Source organism: Apostichopus japonicus, chromosome 19 (assembly GCF_037975245.1).
Source record: "Apostichopus japonicus isolate 1M-3 chromosome 19, ASM3797524v1, whole genome shotgun sequence".
NCBI lineage: Eukaryota > Metazoa > Echinodermata > Holothuroidea > Aspidochirotida > Stichopodidae > Apostichopus > Apostichopus japonicus.
In genome coordinates this window covers 5545261-5562140 of record NC_092579.1, presented here as the reverse complement: position 1 = coordinate 5562140, position 16880 = coordinate 5545261, and the positions used below count along the sequence as shown (strand labels likewise).

At 35.7% G+C, this 16880-nt stretch overlaps 1 protein-coding gene across 9 annotated transcripts in view; it reads right to left on the bottom strand.

Moving 5' to 3' along the window:
- Nucleotides 1-558: 558 nt before the first annotated feature.
- LOC139960602 (uncharacterized) overlaps nucleotides 559-16880 on the bottom strand; it is a 187644-nt gene continuing 171322 nt past the window's right edge. For 6 of the 9 annotated variants that reach the window (XM_071959074.1, XM_071959075.1, XM_071959073.1 and 3 more), the window contains 14 exons: nucleotides 15784-16107; nucleotides 14596-15069; nucleotides 14178-14404; nucleotides 13413-13574; nucleotides 12467-12619; nucleotides 12052-12100; nucleotides 11038-11354; nucleotides 10463-10646; nucleotides 9788-10111; nucleotides 8398-8627; nucleotides 7171-7308; nucleotides 6533-6685; nucleotides 5079-5139; nucleotides 562-4472 (listed from right to left, as the gene is read on the bottom strand). In XM_071959074.1, the coding sequence (XP_071815175.1) occupies nucleotides 4171-4472; nucleotides 5079-5139; nucleotides 6533-6685; nucleotides 7171-7308; nucleotides 8398-8627; nucleotides 9788-10111; nucleotides 10463-10646; nucleotides 11038-11354; nucleotides 12052-12100; nucleotides 12467-12619; nucleotides 13413-13574; nucleotides 14178-14404; nucleotides 14596-15069; nucleotides 15784-16107 (3098 nt within the window). In that variant the 3' untranslated portion in view covers nucleotides 562-4170. Of the gene's footprint in view, nucleotides 4473-5078; nucleotides 5140-6532; nucleotides 6686-7170; nucleotides 7309-8397; nucleotides 8628-9787; nucleotides 10112-10462; nucleotides 10647-11037; nucleotides 11355-12051; nucleotides 12101-12466; nucleotides 12620-13412; nucleotides 13575-14177; nucleotides 14405-14595; nucleotides 15070-15783; nucleotides 16108-16880 lie in introns of all 9 variants that reach the window. The other 3 variants (XM_071959077.1, XM_071959080.1, XM_071959078.1) reach the window with 3 other exon arrangements.

Sequence of the window (16880 nt, the reverse complement as noted above, 5' to 3'; positions counted from 1 at the left end):
CGTTCACTACTGTGCTATCCTAACGCATGTGTGTTATGTGGCCTTGACGTTGTAAGATGTCTTTGGCACAATGTGCGCTACATCGACCGTGATGTGTTTGCTAAGTTGTATACTATTATGCTCCTTTTTGTCGTTATCATAATCAGTGATGGATGATCAAACTTTGTAATAATCAGGTTTCCTGGAGATGGGTGAAGGTGTAAATTGGTATTAAAATGCAATATCAGACCTTAGAGTTCTATCTTCTCCTTGGCAACCCAATTGCTCACATGAAGTAAGTCACATGACATGTCACCTGATATGTATTCTTTTTTATTTCCTAAAGTGATTTGTTTTAATTCTTTTTGTTTGAGCATGGAGGTCTGTTTTTACCCCATGTTTGGAGTAATTGAGAAAATTGGACTCAGAGCTTTGCTATGACCAACGTCTGAGAATAATGACACAATCTTCAATTAAGTAAGAACAATACTCAATGTTTATGACTCTTCGTCTCTATGTATTGTTTCTCATTGCACATTTAATTTACATTAATTATCCATGATAGGCCATTACTTTAATCTTGTATTCATGATCCAATTGTTTAGTCTTTGAAGGGTTATTTGTTGTTTGTTTACCGTAATAAACCGTAGCAACATGAACCTGTGTTTTGGTCGTTACAAAAATAACATCTGAACTATTTCTATAAATATATTCTAGTCTAAATTTGGCCAAAAATGTCTATACCTATCTTCTACAACTGTATAAGATGTAATTGTCTGAAATATGAAATATGAACCAATTTTGCAAAGATTCAAGAGTTCGGTGAGACGTACCAAGTAACGTACTGTAACGGTTATTTACAACTACTACTGACTAGCATTTAGTGTTTTAATAGTATACCATAGAGACAATATATATACCAGCGACGTAGCCAGGAATTTGCAAGGGGCATATTTTGCGATTAATATGGAAGTCTAAGGGGAGGGGGTTGGGGGAGGTGGGTTGAGAAATTTTTGAACAATTGAAGGTCCTTACATGCGATCTGGTGCAATGTTTTGCCAGATTCATCATTACCATATTATCATATTATATTATCATATTATCAGCAGATTTTGTTTCCGGTTTGAATTATTCTTTAACATATTCTTTCACATATTATATCAGAAAGACAACATAGTGCTTGTCACGGGTAAGGTAAAACGATTCGATTGGACAACATACAGACTCGAGTGGCGTGTGTCTTCACTATGAGTAGTTTTATTCAATCCTCGTAACCAGGGGCAAAAACCTTGAAACAAAACGTAAATATACGCATTGCATAAACAAATATTTCACACAAATATGACGTTACATCGGCAATAGGAAACATATCAAACATGCATTGATCTTGCTGTATGATCCCATATATTTAACACCTTCTTAACACTTATCACTTGTCTACAATATGCCCTCCCTGTACAGACATTCGATACTAACAAACTTAATATATTAATATATTTGTATACGTGCTTTTCAATCTTTAACATATTTCGGCCTCGCCTTACTCAAATAACAATAATACGACTAACTAATTGCGTTCCCTCTACTGCAAAGCAAGGTTTGACTTAGTACACATAATAATATGATACACTTACGGAATTCGGTCAGTTTCCGGCTTTTTTACAGGTTTAAGATATATAACAAGATATGTATAACAGCGAATTCATCAACGGGGAACTAAAGTTGCCCCTACATATGATAGTGAAAAACCGACGATCTTAAAAATACTGCAGGCTAACGAATATCACGCCCTGACCTGTTTACCCGGCTTATTCATACTGACCCTTTTCCTTCACTTTTATGCAAAGTAATCTAAACAAAGACATCCACAAATTCAATTGATGCACGTGGAGCAATCAGTGAATTAAACAAAGCATACTAGAATGTCGAATGTTACTAATGCGAACTTCGTGAGCAAAACAAACAACAAATGAACATTCATCGGTAAATGTATCCAGCTGCACAATAGTCGTGAGACTTGTGTCAATCATCATCGTGACAGTGCTCTTTTACAATTTTTCCAGTAGGATGATTCTTATTTATTGTCCAGTGTTTGGACTTTAATACATTTGACGAACTTAACTGATGGACAAAATCAACTTTCATATTTATCAGTCTAATAATTATTTATATGAAGCGCGTATCACCTACGATTGCTAGCTTAGCTTCATAACATGTTGTTCGTGCAACAACTTAGGACGAACCATAGAAAGGATGAGAACGCACGTTGTCGTCGTTGTGCTACGTTTCGTGACTCTGCATCGAGTGCGGTTAGGTAAGCTATATGTATTTTATAACGCAGTGGCTAAAGTTAGCTAATTTCTCCCTGCCAAACTAAGTAGCTGAATCAGTAGGCCTGAATGTTTCTACGATAATAATCAAGTTAACGGAGCTGACGAGTATTCAAGATCAAAAGAGCACTGTCAAAATACCATGCAAAAATCTCAATAGTTCTTAACATATTTTGACACTGAAATGGGGGGGGGGGGGTAGTTCCTCCTGCTCCCCCTGGCTACGTCCATGATATATATTGAACATACTTGAAGCTGGCGAACATGGTCAACCCACCCAATAGCAAAATTAGTACATAAATAAACCGAATTGAAGCTGGCGAACGTTGTACGGTAGTTCTATTAGGCATTTTTTTTAGAGTATTCAAAATCAAACAAAGTTTTGTATGGTGGAGTATAAGGATCGCGGGATACAATTTCTCAAAGTGGCAAGGAAAACGTGGTAAATATATTTGATTAAAGGTTAATTAATTTGACCGAAATATTTGTTCGGTCATTCACAATCACAGTAATATATGAATAGGCCTAGGTAAATTGGAGTGCGACAGTCGCACTCTAATTTTCCAACTATTGTTAGCTTTACCAAGATTGGGGGGGGGGGGGGTAGACACCCCACACACCCCTCTAGCGACGTCCCTGACAATAACTATAATATGGTTAGCCAATAATCTATAGTAATCTAAACTATAGGCTAGTATGTGCATTTCACAAGACGACACGTACATTTAAAGTCTCTTTCGGAGTGATGAATTTAACTTAAGCATCCATTTTACGTCAAATCAGTCAACCTTTTCTTAGGCTTATTGAGTGAACTGAGTAAAGTATGAGTAAACTAGGCCTAAACATAGAAATTGAAGTAGGGAGAATGTCACTTAAGCCCCTCACCCAACTGGTGGCGCATTGCTTGTACGGCAAGAAAGTACTGGCGCGTTATACAAATTTTGACAAAACTAACGTGATATACAGTAGTTGACATAAATCACTCGAAATGGATACATCGTGTGCCGCATTTGGGAGCCAAAATCGTCAAAAATGTGGCAGTGGACTGAAGTTTTCACAGGTAATTCTTAGGAAGTGATCTGCTCAGCTGCTGGATTGTTATTCACTGGAACCTGGAAATAGTTATCCTAGGCCCATAGACCGGCTACGGCTGTCCGTTTGGATGTGATATGTCTAAAGCCTAATAACAAAAAATATCACCATCTCATTTTACTTAAAACTGTAGCTCTAACGATAGATCCACTTGCCAGAATAACATCGGGTTGACGATTATGATGTCCAGGCCTTATGATCACTATCAATTCAATACTAAGAAAATAGGCTTAGAATACATAGGCCTATGTACTTAGCCTTGCCTTTGGTCTAACTTAGGTTAGCCTAGGTCATAACTCAAGCCTAGAATATTTCAGTCTATGAACATAGCCCTATCAAGAATTGTACAAATATTCATACAAATGCTCTCTTTTGCAATATATTCACAACACTGTAAATTTGACAAAAGGACATAAGCAGTTGGTATAGGCCTAGCCAGTAATCTAAGTTTTAAATATTTGTAACCAACTCAAAGATATAAAATTATGCAGGCTACTATTTTGTTTGGGCAATACCCACTGACAAATACAGTTAGCATGCGTGACTTATCTGTCTGCCTGGATGTGTTGGTATAGATGGTGCACTAGGCTGGTGACTGGTGACAAATCTGAGTTTTGAGATAGGCCAAAGCCTACTCAGCCTAGCCAGGTATGTTCTGGAGAGTAATTTTATAGGCTATTTATCTAATGGTTACATTGGTTACATCACCACCAGTGATATGTTTATATCATTACTTGCCTACAAATAACCCACAGTATGATTTCAGTCATTATTCTGGGCACATTGTTGCTTGCACTACTGGATTTTTCCACCTAAAATCTCTGACAAGTTTTGCACATTCTTCATTTCCTTGTTCTGTTAAGGTATTTTCCAATTTTGTGACGTTTGTGGGAGATATCAGTGAATTTTGGGTCAGCTTCTCTAACAAAAGAGTTCCTGGTGTTTTGTGCTTCTTGATATCAGTAACTCCTTCTCCAGGAACTTGGAAAATATTTGCCAGCAGGGTGGATTGGTCTACATCAAGATGTTCTGATAAGTTCTGCTTTAGCTGATCGAAAGATTTGATGATGGCTGTAAGGTTGAAAGAAAGAAAATTGCGACTTTTCATGAAGGAAATTAAACTGATCCTGTTTAAGCAATAATATCAAGAAATGTGAGACCACAGTGATGTGTTTCTTCCACTCAGGGACCAAAGAAACCTCAAAGTTCAGAATTTTCAATGAGACTAAAAATAAAATCTGATTTAACTCCCAGAATGCATATTTAAAGCAGATGGCTGAATTTCAGTAATTGTTGTTATTCATTGCAATGAGACTTGAATACAGTATCAATACTCAGTCTAAGTGTGTTGCTTTGGTATCAATACTTATGTTTAACACCTAAGCACACATCAATACTTAACATAATTTAGGTGCAATCCTTTCATATGAGATGTGTACATGTAATCTTACTATTCATACATCAACATTTTACATACTGACTACAATCCCTTACATCTGAGATTTGTACATCTGATCCCACTTTGCATAGAGGAGTCCAGGCTGCAGTTGTCATGTCAACTATTTGCAATACTTGATATCGAAGAACCTGTTCTAGTTTACAAATCTGGTAGTGAGTACAACATGGTAATGAAACATATTCAGCCGCATCACCATGCTAAAGTTATTAATTACTCACATTCAGGTAGAATGAGCTGGAATGGAGATGTTATTTGGTCAATGTGTCGTAACTTTTCAATCTGTGAAGAGAAAACAGAGGAAAGCTTTATGATTGCCCTAGAAAATTAGTTTGTGCATATTTCACCTCTATCAATTAAGAGTATGTCTCCAGAAGCAGTTTAACTAATACTTTTAAGATGTGCTAATTAGGAATATTTTCTATACATTTGTGATCTGAAGACAGCTGTCATAAGATTTTCTGCTGGCATTGTAAAATTATATTTCAAAGCATTATTAATAAAAAAACAACACGGGTGATTGTATGAATGTAGTGTGACAAACCTAATATGTCGAGGATGAAAATCATAAAACATTTGGTTGTTGTCATGTGTTTAAAAGCCATTTCTTGCAATTTGATGAATATTAATGACATGAAGTTGGAGATGCAATGAAAATGTGCTTATTGTTCACCAGCATCACCATACCAGTATGAAAAAAGTTTACTTTCAGCTCTGCCCACTCATTAACTTTCATGACATGAGAACCAAGAACAATGGGGTTTAAATACTTATCATGGGGGATCTATCTCAAGTACAACATTGATTCAACTTGCGGTTGTTGAGACATTGTGTGTACAAGCTGTTTTTGACAATTTTCAATTAAGCTCCACCGACTCATAAATATCACTGATGTAAAATTGTAATTGTAATTACATAACCATACCAAGTATCTGACAAAATCCTACAAACGGTTGCAGAGATATTGACATTTTAAGAAATCTCTCTGTTAAGCCCCGCCCATTTCATTAATATTGAAGAGATGGGAACCACAAGCAATACGGCATATCTACACAGCATGGGGCATCTACCTGCCCAAGTACAACGTTGAATCAAGTTGTGCATGTTGAGATATCGTGTTTAAAAGCTGTTTTCCACGTTTTTCCATTAAGCCCCACCCACTCATGAATATTAATTAGGTAAAAGTTGATGTTCGAAAAAAACCAACAACATGCACTTACTCTGTAGTCAAATCACAATACCAAGTATGAAATAAATCAAACAAACGATTGAAGACATTGCCATTTTAAGAATTTTATGTTAAGGCCCACCCACTCATTAATATTCATGAGATGGGAACGACAAATAATAGCGAACATCTACTCATGATGGGGCATCTACCTACCACACATGACATTTGCCTCATCTTGCGGTTGTTGAGAAAACGTGTTTACAAGCTAGCCGACACATTAACACACACACATGAACACCCATACGCACGACAGCATGATCGTAAAGGTTACTGAGCCTTTGGCAAGATAACCATAAATGACTTTATAATAGAATGTTAAAAGGGTAAACAATCATCAAACAAGGTAAATATGAAAGGAGTTGCAGTATCTAAGATAAATTCAAAGTAAATTGTTAAACTCCTCATATTCAAATCTTTCTTTCTGTTAAGTCAAAATCGAGTTACCTGCAACTGAATACTTAGCTGGAAAAGATTCCTCCTGAACATCCCATATCTTGCTTCTATATCCAGATTGACAGTATCTTTGATCCCTTTATACTGAAGATGGAATTCTATCTTGTGTCTGTTCTTTAACCATAGGGTTTCCATGGCAACATCCTTTGAGGGAGAATAATCAGAGGGTCTTTAATTATTATTTTATAGAACTTTAGACTTGAAAGCATTTAATATGACAGTGAAGTGGTTAAAGTTTATGTGCTGACATGCTAAGCATTACAGGTTCCAGTCATGCATGGTTCTTTAATCAGTGAACCTGGGCAAGGCACTTGATTTAAACAGCCCTTCTTCACCCAGATGTATAAATGTAAACCTACGATGTAATTTTTACCATACTCTGATTTATCATTACAAATTGAAAAAGAACTAGTTTCAACATTACACATGAAACACTGATTTGGTAATTAATGTATGATATAAACAACAGTTATCAATGTAACAACATATGCTAGCATTATTACATACCACTTAACATATGCATATAACTAATCGTCAAACAAATGCAAATTACCTGTGGAACAGGAATTACCTGCTTACTTTACATGTTGACATAAAACAAATAAGAATATTTGACAGACATTACTAACCACTTTTCTTGGGTTACACTGTGACGTACTGGAGTTAGTGCCAACATGTAAAGTTGAAGTCATAGAATGGAGTTGAACCGACACAGGATCATGAATTATGGATCCCTTCTGCTGATAGATTTCTTCATTTATAAGGCTCTGTGAATATAATAGAAATGAGACAATAGTACATTATAATTAATTTTTAATTTAAAAACATTACCATCAAGTTGTCCCATGTATGATCGATCAGAAAGCAATAAAAGCTCCCTAGTGTGATCCTCTCATTAAAACTGGTGTAGCCATTATTTGGTAAAACAAGCAACTACTATAAATATCGGATACATGGAGTGCAACGAGGTCTAACTCTCTGTACAGACTGTCTGTCCAATCACTTGTCTGGTTGATTAACTGGACCAACTAATGTGTTATCAAGCACTCAGCTCTGTTATACAACACAAGCCTGTGACTTGAATCCCCACGTAATGAGGGGAATATAAACTGAAATCAGGGAGCTGTTATTATTATTATATAATTATACATTAATTGTCTGCAAGATGCATTATCGAAGACCATGTCTCATGGCCTATGTTCTGAAATATAAACTCTCCGCTCTCTAATATTGAAAAAGGTGTGTTTACAAATGTGTCTGTTACAACAATTGTTGTCAGTTGTCAATGACCAGAGACAAATAAATAGTGAACATGCATATTTGTCATAGGACATCTGGTCAGTGAGTTTTGTCCACTACAAAGTATATTTTTAACCATCAATGTCCTGAACAGGCTAATGTCACATGACCCCTTGCTTGACTATATGATCACAGTATGACTTTTAGAGAGGTTTGTGCCTGTAGGGCATCAAGTTAAATCTTTATCATTCCACCGTTGCTGTGGCCGAGTGGATAAAGGTGGTGGCATTTGAAGCAATAAGGCTTAGCAATCTGGAGGTTTCCGGGTTCGATACTCGTCCGGGTCATCAACAATCAACAATCTACGGTTTACCAATCTGAAATGACTTTCTAAATTGAAAAAAAAAATCCAAATATGAGTTAAAATGTTGAATTGGAAGCCACCCGAAGTGTAAGTTGTATCGATAAGCCCTTGCAGTTTTTTTCCCCAAATTTGTGGTCGCCTAAGCGTCGTCAAACACACTGCTCTGACATCAATTAAGTTTGAATTAAGGCAGATAACTGGAGTCCTGAGATAAATTGCAATACCACTTGAGCTGACAAAATCTACTACTTACTTTATGCTCTAGTGAGTCATCATTATGAAACCAAAGATGAATTGTCAATTGATCCCCCGATTCAGAAACTCTGTTTACAATAGGTAAGACGCAGACACGCTTCAAAACCTTGGGTATAAAAGGGACGTGGAGACCAATGAGACATGGTTTCTCAGCTTCAACTGCAAAGTGCTGACTATTCATAGAGCAGCTGAGGTGTTTCCTTTCTTGGCTCCATTTGATACTTTTATCTGAAAAAGATTTAAGAAACTAGTTTGCTAGTTAAGTATTTATAACATAGTGAAAGGTAGAAAATCAAGCCTTAAATATACCATAGATGTTTTTAAAGGGACAGTCTTGTGTTATGAAATGCAACACTGCTTACAAAAAACATCAAAATAGCACAATATCTTGTTTTTAACTCAATGTATGGTTGCAATGTTGCCAGATAAATTGTATTGCTAACTACAGCTTGCCATAGCTTAAAGAGCTTTTTCGTCCTTTAATAATCTTGTTTATTTATACCATAAGAATGGAACAAATGATAGAGGTCACCAGGTCAATGAACTACTGAGAAGAGAAGGGTTCCTTGATAAAAACCTGTTGGCTATGTGATTCCTTACCATACAATTTCCATTGTATTTTTATGCATATTGCTGAATAAACCATCTATAAACCATCTATCTACAATGTGCTCAAAATTCCACATACCTATCAGACCAATGTATAGCAAGTTATTTAAATTGTCTATGAATTAAGTGAAAGCCAAAGAAAATCAAAGCATCAGAGAACTCCCAAATTAATTATAGCTTTAAGTTTGGATTAATCACTTTGACAAGTTTTTCAGATTTGACACCTTTTGACCTCATGTGACTTTGACCTCTACCATATTCAATAGAGTTCATACACTCACCAAGCTACTGTAGATCTACGTACAGTACTAAGTATGAAGTTCAAGAGAGATGATGTTTTACATGTTCACATAATAGAATAGGGTTCTTGTACCCAATATAAAGACAGACCCACATAATTTGTTTGGACAATACCTTCCTCTTGAGAAAATCATTTAAACATTACACAGAACCAGACACCCAATATGGTGTTCATGTACTAAAGTGGTTTCACAAATCATGTGTGACTTTCATCCCAGCTTCCCTTTTGCAGTTATTCAGGTTTAAAATCTAATAGTGTAAATACAGTACTGCATTATCCAAAGTAGGAGTTAGTTAAATCTACAAGCAGTTGTACAAGTGGACAGCCATACAGTGAAGCAAGCATAAACAGTACATCAGGGGTGACATACAAACACACTAACTCATATACATACCTCTGTTGATACAACAAATTTAAGTAACTAAATATAATGATCAATGGACTAATAAAACACAATGCAAAGGAAAAAGAAACACACCTGTTTGTATTACACCAGAGTACACATCAAGACCCGTCTGGTCAGCTGGAGTAAAAGCACAGTGTGGAATAATCAAAGTGACAGGCTTGTGTAAGGTAAGGCTTTCTGGACCAAATTTCACAAAAGGGGTCAACCTTAGACTCTTCTCTGGGAAAGGTCCCTTGATGGTAGGTTCAGTAGAAACCCACAGACTAACAATCCTTCCAGTGTGTAGTGCACCAGCTGGTACAAGGAGATTAACACCTGCTATAAACATCTCTCCTCCATGATGATCAAGGTACTGCTCTTTATAAAGATTGGATTCTGGGAACAAGGGAAGTCTCTCTGGAGGAGAAAAGTGATACATTTCAAGTGAGAGGAAAGTATTTTGCCATCACTTCATTAGAAAATGTGTTAATGCATAAGCTGTCTCAACACACATTATGAAAACATTTTCTTTACCACAAAACTGTTTCACTTTCTACTTGAAAAAAACAAAAAAATTAAGAATCAACATAAATTTTAATTTTCGACAGTAAAAATTAGACATGAAATGTTTGTCCTGATTAATGAAGACAGATATAGAAGAGACAATATTTCATTTTACAGTAACAAGAATTAGGTTTAGTTGGTCAAGTTAGTTAATTCAGTGAGTAATATAAATGAAATATCCATGTAGCTGAATACATAGGGTACCTTTACCATGCTCTTCCTTTGCAAGTATCAATAGCCGTCTTCCCAGGTCCAGTTTTCCATTAGATAATTTCAAGGCTCTTTGGACATCCAGTCTATTGTATCCCTCTTCTATCAAAATTGTGAAATTCACTGACGATTTTGATTCCCTTTTTGAGATAACTTCCTGTTTCTTTGGAAGTTTTACCTGAAACAATGTTGAAGTATTACAAATTGTTTATCATTCTAACATTTTTGATCATACTTTCATAATGATGTAAATCTAATAACTGCATTTGATTTGACTTCAGTGAATATTCTACACAAACTTCCTGTACACTTGATCTCTACAAACATAACTTTATGTTAGCAGAAATAATAAGTCAAATGCTCTGTTTCTTTTACAACTAGTAAAAGGAAGACTTTTTAGTAATAGTTAATTTTCTGTTTTGTGACTGGCATGACAGCAAACAAATACTTCTCATATCAGAAAATACAGTACTAAACCATTCTAAGATCTTGATGTTATGCAAAGTAACCATTCGTTGGCTTCAAGCTTAAAGTTTCAAAGTCTTGACAACTTTTTGTAAAGCACAAACCATTTTGATAATATCTTTTCCCCCTTCGTTTTCCTTTCCATTCTTCTCCTGTGACGTATCGATGTACTTCAGCACTAGTGTTGCCAGCTTATTAAAGTGAATAGCTTTTAATCCTTCATACATTCCGATCATTCTGTCTGGCATGATGAGCTCTCTTTCATCCAATATTTTCATCAGCATCTTTCCAGATTCTGCTGCTTCCTGAATTGTTTCATTTTCTGCTGGCTTCAGCTCAAAATATACGCTAAGCTTTGCACAATGTTGTTTATCTAGAAGCTTGGCAACGTCTCCTCTCAACTTTTTATATTTGTGTAAGCCTGAAAGTGAGGACATAACATCCACTTGACATTCGAAGGAATATAACAAATGAGCGCCAGGTTTGAACAATGAGCAATGTTCACAGCTTACATGCACAAGTACACAACAGGCCTACAAGAAGCATGCAACCTGATGGAGAACGTTGGTATGCAAGTCAACCTCTGGTGCATGCTCACAAAATAAATTATTGGTTAAATATACTGTCCACAACTTGCATGCAACTGTTCGACTTTAATCCCTTGTCTTGTGCATAAATAATGGTGTCGTATACAACTTCACCTTCAAGGTTGCTTTGAGCTACCAAGTAGGAAGTGAGCATACTAACTAAAAATGAAAGAGTGCAAATAGGACTTAGAGAAATGTTTTAGGTTCAGCAGTATGATTAAATTTCTTGCCATCAAAAATGTTTATGTTGATGAAATGTTTCCCAATAAACAATGTTGATATTAGTAACATTTGGTGTCTACTGCTAAAACCAAATGCTATTACCTTTTCACTTCTTCTTAGACGCTCACCTGGGTCCATGTACTCTAGGTCTGCTTATTTTTCATCTCCACTAATACACACTTATCTGGTGTATGTCTACGAATAATGAGCATTCATTTTTTCTTCCAACTGCACTTAGATGCAGGTCAGGGTGGACATCTAAAACTAGCTAAGTCCACCCATTTGTTTCACTTCCACATAAAAACTCACCTGGGTGCAAAATTTCCTGACTTTCTGGAGATAAGAGAATGTCTTTCACCTAAAGGAAAACACAAAAACAAAAATTGTATGACTAATGAAAACTTTAAATGTAAAAATATTTAACATACAATTATGCAGGCTATCTATCACACCCATGTGAATGATAAGGTTTAAAGTAGGAATGTAATGTAGAAAAATAGGGCTGTAACAGACATGGAAGAACACATAATACACATGTGAAATCCCTGAAGAAAAAGGAATGTCGATGTCATTTATTTATGCAGTATTCATTCACTTATACCTTAGATACCCAACAAAACAAAGTTACTTAGAAGAGAAATGAGTAGATGGGAGAAGATGCCGCTTAATATTATGTAATGAAGAGACATATGAGAAGACAAATAGGTCAACAGATATAACTCACATTCGATTGAAGGATAAGGGCTGTCTGGTTCATTTCATGTTGTGTTACTTTTAACTTCACATCAACCATGTCAGTGCCTCCATCATTGTTTTTGTTAAGTCTAAACTGATGTGAGACTCTACTGGCAGCACAAAGGTAATCAATGTCTACATGCTAATAGATAAAAGATAATGAAATCAATATACTTTGAATGCATAACATGATTGCTAAGTATTTAAAGAAACGGTACCACATATAAGAAGTAAGAATTAAGGAAAAGCTGGTAAGGAGCCAAGACATGTGGCCATGTACAAATCCTCACATTTCTTGGGCAGCTGGTGAAGATTATACTTTCCTATTTTATTAGGAATTCCATGACGTTATTTAGGTTAGATTGTTACCAGGGGTAAGAACCTTACAGAAACATATTCAAGTCATAGGTATTCATGTCATTGTGGATAAACACAGACTTATATCAATCATTCTCTGTTTGATGAGTGTTTAGAGATTTTCTAGGCAGACATGTAATTGTCTCAATCGTTCCTGCTCTCAGAACAGCCACTTAATAAACATCGCAATCCAAGAACTGAGAGTGTGCCAAAATAACTGAACACTGCCTCAGATACAAATTAAATTAATTTATTAAATTAATTATATACACCAAAGGTAAAGCCACTGTGAATGAAGCTATTCGCAATAGCGTACAAAAGAACATATGACCAAACTTAACTTCCTTATAAATTAGCAACCCAGGAATACCAACTCACACAAGATCCTGCTCAGCAACACTGTACAGCAGAAGGTTGCCTATATTGTGGTTCCTGCTGGGATTTTGAACCAGAAACCACATAGTTGTAGGACGTCACTCTAACTGCTACACAATTTAATCCACTTCAAGTAACCAATACTTAACTACAGGTCTGTTAATGTTAATAGACAAACTTCAATAGCATTGGCAATTACAAACCTTTGTTGATTCTTCCTTCGTCAGATGGTAACCACCACCGGGTGATAACATGATCATATCAATGTAAGAAGCATGGTCTCTGCCGACATTCAATGTCCGGGTAATTTGAAATGTTGTATAGTTTCCTAGACACAGTTTGGAATGGTGGTCCTCTAACATCATCTAAAACATAAGGACATGAAGATGTAAATTGCTGAGAACAAGCAGAGAGTTGATTATACAATTTGTTGTGCCTTCACTCTGTACAGAGAGATCAATACTGCCATAGTAAGTAACATCTTTGTTTCCATAATTTGCTGACGTTACCAAATATTGCTTGTTTCTTCGGATCCTCCCACCCTCTAAATCCTTGTTGTGCACACTTTGAGCCACAATCAAAATTTGGGCCATCTGCATATTTTTTAGGGGAATCACATATTCTGTAAGAAAATGCAATTTTGATCGAAGAAATAAATAATAATGTTAGTAAAATATCATCATCCATCCTCTATAAGACTATCAGAATTCTTCCTTTATTCTTCCTTAATGACTAAAGGGATACTGTCAGTTTCATCTAAGCACAAACACTTACGATAGAAACATGTTTTATGTCAACGTCAAGTTTAAATATTTCCATTTCAAATATAAAATATTTTTCTTTTTGATGTGCTATGATGAATCAATAAATTATGTCACACAAACGCATTGTTAATAAATCACTTTATAAACAGAACAGACCTCTAAGCTACTACAGACATCACCATGTTAAAAAGATATTATCCTCACCTTGTACTCTTCATCACTGTCCTTACAGAAACAAACAGTTATTAAGACATCATCATTGGCATCAAGTATCCCATCAATAAATGGAGCAATACGGAATATATGCTTCTGTTCTGTTTCTAGGTTGACTAAATTAACAAAGACGTAGCTCAGGATGTTTATATTAAGACTGATCTTCTCCGGGTCTAGCTTTGAATGAATAGATTTCTCTTCAGTCCAAGTTATTTCACCTATAATAAGTAATATTATATAGTAATAGTATAATAAGTATATTATTTGGTAATCTTAACGACAGTAAATATCAAGAGCCTGTTAGAGAAGATAAAATTCAACAGAACTGATTCTCAGCATATAACTCATTAAACTACTCCTGGTACATTAGTCAATTGCATTTTAAAGTGCGATTGGTTACCATCTTTACCTTCTTGTAAATTTTCTTCATCTTTCAGACCAGTGAAGATAATAACATCATGTCGATCTGGCTCAGGGATAATAGCCGAGTGAGGAATAGTCAGCTGGGCTGGCTTGTCGAGGGTGAGCCCTTCTGGCTCTAGTTTTATCAGAGGTGTCATTCTGCCCCTACGAGCACTGCCAGGGAGGTGTATGGTAGGATCATAGATCACCTTAACAGCAATTACACGATCAACGGATAAAGCGCCTTCAGGAATAGTCAGATGTACCCCCATGATGCTTATAGTTCCACCTTCATACGTGATCCTGTGTTCAATGTATGAATGATGGTGCCTCATTTCAAGTATTTCTGAATCTTTCCTTTGTTTTAGTAGGTCTTCTCTCTCCATCAGACTTTCCTTACTATAGTCATGATCTTCCTCTTTTTCATCAGAACCTTGTGATGGAGTTGGTTCATTATCAGGGTCAAATTTGACATTTTCAACTGAAAATAGAACAATGGAAACACAAACAACATTAAATGAAGCTTTACGTTTAAAACCAAATCAGCCTTACTGAGCCACATTCATCCCTAATCAGACAATAATTAAGTGTTCAAATTCTGCATAGTTTTGTCTCCTATAAGTACTTTGGTTCCTTTGTAATAAACTGCTATGCGTCTTTGCACTTGTTTATCAATTTGCCCATTTAAAATAGCATTTTTCTATGTGATACTGGATAAATTTAATTATTCCCTGCTAATTTAAAGTTTATTAATAGAAATACCTCGCAATTGATTTATAAAAGAGGGGTATTATTGAAGGAATCATAATGTTAAATGTTATAGATATGTAATACAAGCTTTATGTTGTTAGAAAATATGACAACAGGAGTATCAAAAGAATCTATCATCATGTCTGAGAGTGACCAGACAGCTTAAATGTTTCCTTGAAATATTGGCTAATACTTGGGACCTGATTTGTTTTAGTATTTTTCTATTTCCAAGCTTCTACTATGAAGAAATTAACCAACGGCAACAAATCATTGGTCAAAAGATTCACTTGTAACTACTTTCACCATACATACACAGTGAAAATAAAATAACAAATTGCCTGAAAACCGAATATTAACCCCTGACTCACACACATTTCTAGAGTTCGTACTGTACTGTTTTATTTTGGTTTCAACTATTCTGATTACATATTTTATTCATTCTTACCAGGCCAGTCAAGCAGTTGCGGTAATTGGTTTTCTTCAAACTGAAAGGGGTCAACTTTAGACTGATATGGAGCTAAGTGATATTCATTTGTTCGGTTTAGCTGAATATGAACCAAACCCTTCTGTAGGTTAGTGACATCATACATATTGATGATGTTTCTTGTCTTCATGAAGTTAATCAGAGTGATTCCTGGTGTCTCTATCAGAGAAACCCGGCGTAGCATATCAGTTTCTGCTGGTGGTAGACGGAACAGTGTTGCTAATTTCAGAGTGCTGTCTAGAGTAAGATCATGGGCAACGTTGACCATTAATCTGCCGTAATCAGCTGAAATATAAATAAGAGTAACCAAAAATATAGTTCAGGATCTCACTCAGCACAACAAACCAACTGATAAAACGGATCGATAAATAATGGATGACATCACATTTTCTTATTTATCACTTAATGACTAGATTGTTTTCTATGTATTAATATATATAAACAAAACACATTTCTTTTAAATCAGTAAATTTTCTTTCCGTGGAATCTGAATAAAAATGTATTCCTAGTAACCTATTCAGTAAAGATGGCGTGTGTATGTGCGTGTGCATTTATTTTGTATTCTGATTGAGGACTAGAACAACGAATTCCAGGTTCTCGGATGTGACTTCTAAAGAATCACTATGCCTTTGCAAGAATTCTATAGTTAAGTGGTATTATTAAAGTTACGTACAATGAGGTCCTTGGACTGAATGTAAAACACAGCTGGATGTGTGTGTGTGTGTGTATATATGACGCCCTAGCTTGTTAACATTATATCTCAAGATGGTAACCTCTGCATAATTAGTACAATAACCCTATTGTTTTGGGTAAAGGTCAGCAGATGTAAAGGTATGGAAATCTCAAAGCGCTGTATCTCCAGGACAAGAACATCAAAGGAGCTCATAAATCCAAGGTAGGATAGCCGTATGTAATGTAAGGTTTATATACGATATATCCAGATGGCAGATAGGAAACTGTTTTGTAATATTATGCATGTTACTTCCCTATGAAAAGTACAAAATCCCTATTGTTTTGGGTGGAGGTCAAAGGTCATTTGCAGTTAGCAGAGGGAAAAA